Raw genomic sequence first — 8,322 nt, 5'->3', positions numbered from 1 at the left:
GACTAAAAAGACCCAAGTCCCTCAGCCTTTCTTCATAACAAAGATGCTCCAGTCCCTAGATCAACTTTGTAGCCCTCCGCTGGACTTTCTCCAGTAGTTCTTCTTGTATAGCCCTCCACTGGACTTTCTCCAGTAGTTCTTCTTGTGTTTCTTGAGCTGGGGAGCCCAGAACTGGACACAGTGCTCCAGATGGGGCCTCGCCAGGGCAGAGTAGAGGGGGAGGATGACCCCCCTCGATCTGTTGGCCATACTGTTTTTAAAGCACCCCAGGATGCCATTGGCCTTCTTAGCCACAAAGGCACGTTTTTGGCTCATGGTCATCCTGTTGTCCACCAGGACTCTTTCTCCTCAGAGCTGCTCTCCAGCAGGTCAGCCCCCAACCTGTCCTGGTGCAGGGGGTTATTCCTCCCCAGGTGCATTACCCTACACTTGCCCTTGTTGAAGTTCATCAGGTTCCTCTCTGCCCAGCTCTCCAGCCTGGCCAGGTCTCACTCTATGGTGGCACAGTCTGCTGGGGTGTCAGCCACCCCTCCCAGTTTTGTGTCATCAGCAAACTTGCTGAGGGTACACTCTGTCTGCAGCTGGGTGTAATTGGCACTGAAGTTCTGGTGAGATAAAACTATGGACTGAGAAAAAATACTGTAGTTCCAATAAAAACTGAAGTTGTTGGGGGCTGTACTTTGAGGACTATGGTTGAGCATTCTGAGGAGGGAACCAAGTAAATCAGTTTCAGTAGGAGAACCAGCCTATGTTGTTTGGGCCTTATTACTTATACCCTTCCTTTCCATTTTTCTGTTTACAACCATTGTGACATCTGTTTTCAAACACAGTGTCTGAAAGTGGCCTAAATTCTTACCCTTAATACTTGTCTGAGCCATTTAGATGTGATGGACTGATGTTCGTTGCCCTGTCCCAGACATCCGTGTGTGGGACTGAAATGCTTTTCTTAATGTGGAGACATCTCTCGGCAACAAAATTCTGTGATTCAGTAATCAAAGATTAATGAAGTACAGAGTGAAGCTTTTGAATGTTTTCCATGCCCTAATTGCTTAACGGAGGTGAGATCTGTAGTGAAGCAAAGCCTGTTTGTTGCAGGGTCAGGTGGGATCACTGTCGGGTGTCACGGAATGGCCTCACAGCATCACCCGTCACTGAAGTCTCAGTCGGGAGCAGAGTTAAGTGCAATGGCTTAGTCAAAACAACTGGATGAACTAGTGACTGCTTTCTTGTTTCTTATTTTTTCCACAAATAAGCAGTTCTGTGGGACGTATGAACTGAGCTGCATAAATACTGTTAGAGTTCGAGCAGGAGGAAGAGGCATCTAATCCATAAAGCTGCTCTGTGGTGTCAAATTCTGGTGGTGGAAGGTTATTGAAGCTTGTAAAAGTCTCCCTGGTGGCACCAGCACGACTGTGAGAGGGCCCTGTGTTTCCTCCTGTGGGAAAGGGAAGGCTGATCTGGAACTGTGTTTGCCATAGTGCTGGTTGCTCAGGCTTGGATTTTGAAGCTGGCTGTTGGCTGTACAAAATCACAGAATCACATGTTTGGAAGGACCTTTGAGATCACCAAGTCCAACCAAAAAAAACCAAACCAAACAAAGAAAACAAACCAAACCAAACCAACACACACACACCCCCCACACCCACCCACAGACAAATAAAAACCAACAATCTCGGGCACTAGAGCATGCCCTAAAGTGCCATGTCTAAATCTTTCTTAAATACCTCCAGGGATGGGGACTCCACCACCTCCCTGGGCAGGCTGTTCCAGTGCCTGACCACTCTCTCAGTAAAGTAATGCTTCCTAATATCTAATCTAAACCTCCCCTGCCCCAACTTCAGACCATTTCCTCTGGTCCTGTGGTTATTCCCCTGGGAGAAGAGGCCAACCCCCACCTCTCTACAGCCTCCTTTCAGAGGGCAATGAGGTCCCCCCTCAGCCTCCTCGTCTCCAAACTAAAAGTGCCCAGTTCCCTCAGCCCCTTCTCGTATGACTTGTTCTCCAGACCCCTCACCAGCTTGGTGGCTCTCCTCTGGACATGATCCAGCAGCTCAATGTCCTTCCTGTAGTGAGGGGCCCAGAACTGAACACAGTACTCAAGGTGAGGCCTCACCAGTGCCCAGTACAGAGGCACCATCACTGCCCTACTCCTGCTGGCCACACTATTCCTGATACAAGCCAGGATGCTGTTGGCCTTCTTGGCCACCTGGGCACACTGCTGGGTCATGTTCAATGGGCATGTTCCACGTCCTTTTCTGCTGGGCAGCTTTCCAGCCACTCTTCCCTGAGCCTGTAGCGTTGCCTGGGGTTGTTGTGACCAAAATGCAGGACCCGGCACTTGGCCTTATTGAACCTCATCCCATTGGCCTTGGCCCATCAATCCAACCTGTCCAGATCCCTCTGTTGAGCCTTCCGACCCTCAAGCAGATCAACGCTCCCACCTAGTTCGGTGTCGTCTGTGAACTGACTGTGCACTCAATCCCCTCATCTAGATCATCAATAAAAGTATTGAACTGCTTGTTCTGAAGTATAAACTGTGATGTAGATCAGTTGTGGAGAACTCTTAATGGAAGATTCATCGCAGGTAATGGTAAAGAAAACGTAATCTTTTGTAGTATTTGGCGGTAAAAATAGAAAACTGGAAAACTTCAATAAGGTCAAATAATGAAAACTCGAAAAAAATAAGCTTGAAGGGAGAGTTATATTGCTTTTTTTTTTTTTTTTTGTACCCAGTAATGTTTCCACTATTTACAAACTCTGACTGGATTTGTGGAGATTTTTTTGTTTATTACAAAATATTCTTCCAGTTTTTTAACCTTGAGGAGGGCTGATTCATTATTACTGTCGTGTGACTTCATGTGAGAAGCTAAGACAAAGGTTTATATTGCATTAGTTTTCACAAAGTACACAGCACTTTTTTCCTTTGCCGAACCTGGTCTATGGCAGCATAAATTTTATGGCAAACGAATGGGTGCAACATGTGCACTCCCAAATGACTTTTGAAAAGCAAAACGAATAAACACTGTTAATATAGGCTTGGGCCTGCCTGTTGTTAAAATGTTCTTCTAGAGCAGAAGAGGTGAGAGAAAAGTATTACACATGCAAATACTGGGTATTTCATGGCATGAAGTATTTTATGGTGGAAGGATATTTGCTCAGAAAAGGCCTGTCAGGAAAGGTACAGCATTGCTTTAGGCTGTGGATTCTGATGTTGTTACATAAAAATGACAGAATTTTAAGGGGCTTTTGGGAATAGATATCTGAGATTGAATAAACGTTATATTATCCTTCCTCAAAGGTACCTGATAAAATAATAACAGTGCATTATAATGTGCATGTTAAAGCGTCAGTTGAAAATTGCGCATAATTTTTGCTTTTCCTAGTAGCTCTATGACTTTCATAGTGGCCTCCTAATACGGTTTCTTTCTTTATTGAAAAGAAAAGTATAACCCATGTTTTAAATCCGCTGTATCACTTTGCACCATCAGTCTGCTGCTTTTATGCTTATGACAAAATGACGGATTTGGAAGCACCGGGCGTGATCCGAAATATTTTTCTTCCTCCCCTCCGGGCTCTTACACACACACACAGTTATGCCCTCTCTGCTTCGGAGTCCTAGCAGGAATGTTGTGCTACTGTCTGGAAAAGAAATGTAGCATTTGGGTCGGTATTTCCAGTTCACAGACTACCTGTGATTAAGGTGGCCTATTGCCATACACAAGAAGAATCTCTGACATACTGGTTAAATAGAATGTAAGTAGCTGCAGGTTCAGATGTCCTTATATTTCAAGAGTTTTATAGAATTGATTGATGGTTCTGTAAGAGACAGCAACTCTGGTTATGGTTAATTATATCGCAGGTGATGGCGTCACGGTATGTGCATATATAACTGAGACATGCCTATTCAGTGTATGCTGGGTGCTCCTCTATTCCAGTTCCTTGTCCTATGGCATTTGTTTAAGCCAAAAAAAAAAAGTAAGTCACTCTTAATTTAATGAGCAGGGAGAGAGGTTAGCACCGGTCTGTCTAATCCATACTTTTCCAGTATTTTATTGCATTAAAGGCGTACCGCTCCCTCGCAGTTCTAGCTCATAAACAGCTAAGCAGTACTTGACATTTAAAGAGATTTTTCTGTTGAGCACTTGTATAGTCAGGAGTAATGCTAATCCTATTACAGATATTATGTCACGGAGGCGTGCCCTGCGGGAGAAGGCTCCCGCTCACTGGCCCGATGGAAAGCGGAGGGGAGGGACAAGCGGGAGGGTGGATTTATTGCTCCATAGTTAGGTCAGGGATTTCTGTGGGAAATGCCCAGTGGTTGCAGTTGCTGATGATTTCACGGCAACAGCAGCGAAAGACGGAGCGCGCTCCGGTAGCTGGAGACTGAATGAGATGCTGCAAAGGGGAAAGAAAAGAGGCAGCGTGTGAGAGCGAGTCAGAGACGCGGAGTGGAAGGCTGGGAGCCAGGGAAGGGCTCTGGCTGGAGGAGAGTCTCCCAGGTGTACTGCAGAAGCTTTTTGGAAATGGATGCAAGGACCATCTGCTGCCTGTAGATTACAGGGCTGTAGACTAGGGAGCGGAGGGAAAGAGCTTACGGCTCTTTGGAATAAAAATTGAAGTTCTGCATAACTGATTCATCAAGATAAATCATGAGTAGGATATTGCATGGGGTATTAACGTATAAATCCATGCTACAGATAGACAGAGTACAGCCCACATTGCTATAAAAAATAAAACCAGCAACAATGCAGTTAATAAATTCTGCAGTGATTATCTGATTTATGTGCGAAGAAAAAGAGAAGCAAAACACAGACAGCTCTTACTGCACTGTGGCATTTGCAAGGCACTGCGTTTAATGCTGAGAGATGCTATACATTAAATCTGACAACTGTGAAAAGAGAGATCATGGAGAAGTCAAGTAGTGAGGATTCTTCAATTCACCGGAGTCCATCTTTGGATAGCAAAGACTCAGATTTTGCTAAACCTTCTACCTCAGGGAGGCAATTTGGTCGAGGTTTTACTGCTGGAGCTTTCTATGGTACAACTGGATCACGCACACAGAGCCACAGTGGGGTCGGAACTGGGACCGGCATTGGGACTGGCGTAAAAAGTGACAAATACAGTGCACCCAAAGGCAGCAAATACGTGGTCTTTTACCTGGATCTATCCTTTGTTTTCCTTTTAGAATTTAAGAAGTGCAACATGGCAAGAGGCTGCCTGTGTTGTTTGAAATACATGATGTTCCTTTTCAATTTAATATTTTGGGTGAGTACTGCCTTTTCGGTTGCCTTCATTTGTTAGTGTGCCCTGTGCTGCTGCAGTATGTGCACAGTGCATCTCTGAAGCACTACAGTAAGTTCCCCCCTCCCCTTCCTCTTTCGCATACCTGCTTGGAATATTTTCAGTGTTAAATTTGTGCCTATTGAGAAAATGTACATGCTTTCTATGTCTTTATTACCACCTGGTTACTGTAGTTTGGCTGCTGATTCCTCAAGCTTGCTCTTCTAATACGTGTTTTGAACTGGGTTATCTAAGAAAGGGCAGAATTGTTGCCCTTTAAGGAAGAGCAGAATTACTGTAGCATTAAAATCCTGCAGTGGCAGGATTTTTGCATTCTGTTGTAATACCTCATTTTGCATTAAGTGGCAGGTTAATTTAAACTTGAAGTACATTCTCATCATGACCACAATTTGCCTTTTGTAAACTTCATTTGACAAACTGCTTTTTCATTTGAAGGAAGTTCTGTCCCATTTCTCCAATTAAAAGCAATAAATCCCATGTGTTCTAATCTAAGTTATCTGCGTAAATATGAAATGACTGAAATGGTGAATTAATCTGGATTCAGCTTCAGCTGCAGTTGTTCACATTGATAGGTGAAGTTGGAGACTTGCACTTGCTTCTGAAGGATCAAAATTGATTTTCCTCCCATCAGCCAAGGGGCATGAGGATTTGTAACAATGCCTCAGCAAGCAAGCTAAAAGCGTGAAAGCTACTTTGAGCAAAGTATAGTCACGTACAAGAGAGGGAGGATAACTTAAGTCATCTGGCAGCTTGGCATTCTTGAGCAAAGAGCATTGTTGAGGAAATCACCGGCTAATTGAAGTGTATGGATATAGCCAAATATGAAATGGTTTGCTTAGTTTGAAATCAAAGGTCACTGCTTTCCTGATGATTCCAAAGCTTGGCAACATGAACAAAATAATTCATGGTTGTGATCCAGAAATATGCAGTACGCCTCATAAATAAATAAAAACACCACCCCTGGATTTATTTTGGAAAAAGAAGCGTTAAGAGTCTAGCTCGGATAGCTGCTCCTGGTGTAAAGATCTCATTGTTCAAATTAGGAGTCTTACTAGCAGCTTCTCTGTTTATCTTGACCCACTTACTAAAATAACCTTTAAGAGCAAGAGTTAATGGGAGATTGGGTACAGTGTTGAACCACTCACACAACAGGGAGCTTTTTTTTTTTTTTTTACAGTGTTGAAGCACTCACACAACAGTGAGCTTTTATCAGTAATAGACTGAAATGCTACGATAACTGAACTTGTGGGAGTCTTACTTAAACAGAAAGTAGAACTGGTCACTGAAGAGCAGCTGATCAAAGTTCACTTGTGATTTTTAATTGGTTTTTTTCTTTTCTGTTCAAAAACCCTACCAGAAAGTTGCCTTAACTATTTCTGGAATAAATCACTTTGAACACAACAGATCTATATCAAACTGGCTATTTGACCCAATGTTGCATTACTTTGACACCTTGGAAGTATTTTTTTCATATGCTATATGTTGTGATTAGTTATGGAATGGCTTTTTTCTGATATCATTACTCATGTCCTCTGTGATCAGTCATTAGATCTCTCTTACCCCTCACCTCCTTAGATGCAACATCTTTCTTTGCTTTTATCTCCTTCCCAAGCAGAAATTTTCGTGACTCTGCATCAGACCTTCAAAGTCCATTTTTGCATTCCTTGAATTTGCAAAAATACTTCATACCTGCGTGCTCATCTCTATCTGCTCAGCTCCCACTGGAATTACACAAACACGTTGCTTCTTAGGTTAAAACCAGCTTACCATCTGGAGCAGTTCTCCAGTACTCTATGCTTCTTCAGCTCTTACCTCTTAATCCCCTTTACGCCCTCCCCACTATGTCTTTTGTTGTGAGGCTTATACCACTTTTCTTTCTGTTATTAAACTTTGTCACCACATCTCTGTCTAAAATTCTAAAAGTGGGGTTTTTTTTATTGAACCAGGCTATACAGAATTAAAGTGTTACTCTAGAAGCTGAGACATTACAGAAAAATGCTAAATGCAAGATGTCGGGTACTTTTCAAAGTAGTTTGCAACAGAAATTTGATCCACCAGCCTAGTTTAAATTGCTCAGAAGTCCCCCTTTCTTCACTTGAGCTGGCTTATACTCAGTTTTGCAAGCCGGTCTTGGTGTTCCCATGCATCCTTCCAGAGGACTGCAGTCTTGCTAAATTCTTTTTTAACCAGGCTGTTTTATCGTCTTGAGCCATTCAAATGAATAACCTTATCATGTCTATTTTTCTTGTGGAAACAGAAGCTAGAATGAAGCCTACCACAGGCAGGTGTTCTGTAGTTTGCTGCCTCTGGCTTTGTACCTGGAGCCTCCATTGGTTCTGCTGTGGCTGGATGACAGGTTTGAGATGCTGGGTGCTGTGTGTGCTCCATGCTCTCTCACTCCTGCCCTGAACTCTCCTGCTACCCCAGCACTGAGCTCCACACAGCTCTGCCACTTCCCTCCATTCCTACCCTGTCTTGGGGCACTCCCTACTATTTCCATCCCATCTTTCTTCTTAACCCATTTTTTTTCCACTGCCAGGTTTGCCTGTTCTCATGGCTTCCTTCTGAATTTCTGTTAAGAAACCCAAGTCCAAAACCATGGAGTTGTGGCCTGCTCTTGAGCAGTGACTGTCGTCTTCTGTAATGCAAGGTGCTTTATTTTGAAAAAGAGAAGACTAATTTTTTTAAGCATGAAATTTTCTGAACCTGTAATTCGAAGCAGAGTGAGACTCCTGGTCTTCAGAGGTGAGGAGACCGCTTCCACACTGGTATCTTCTGACAAAAGCAAGAAGTGTTTTGTTTTGTTTAGTTTTATACAGGAACTGATTTAGGCAACTGGAAGCAGAGGTGGGAAAACGGTGGTTCAGGTGCCAGTCTAGTAGCCATAGAGCCACAATGGGCAATCTGGTGGACCAGCTTGTTGGCCACAAAGCTGTGTTGTCCTGAGCCTGTGGTAGCAGAAGGGCTGTCTCGTGGGAAGGGTGGCTCTGCCATAGTAAAGTGGTGTTTCTGAGATGCTTC

The 8,322-nt window shown here is 43.6% G+C and overlaps 1 protein-coding gene across 1 annotated transcript in view; it reads left to right on the top strand.

The window, feature by feature from the left end:
* The first annotated feature begins 4,315 nt into the window (after nucleotides 1–4,315).
* Nucleotides 4,316–8,322, top strand: part of TSPAN9 (tetraspanin 9) — a 112,034-nt gene continuing 108,027 nt past the window's right edge. The window contains 2 exon segments of the mRNA XM_014940140.1: nucleotides 4,316–4,844; nucleotides 4,846–5,265. Of these exon segments, the coding sequence (XP_014795626.1) occupies nucleotides 4,782–4,844; nucleotides 4,846–5,265 (483 nt within the window). The 5' untranslated portion in view covers nucleotides 4,316–4,781.

The sequence above is a fragment of the Calidris pugnax genome, unplaced genomic scaffold (assembly GCF_001431845.1).
Source record: "Calidris pugnax isolate Ruff unplaced genomic scaffold, ASM143184v1 scaffold36, whole genome shotgun sequence".
NCBI lineage: Eukaryota > Metazoa > Chordata > Aves > Charadriiformes > Scolopacidae > Calidris > Calidris pugnax.
Note: the sequence above shows the minus strand (reverse complement) of the source record. Positions and strands in the feature narration are given on the sequence as shown.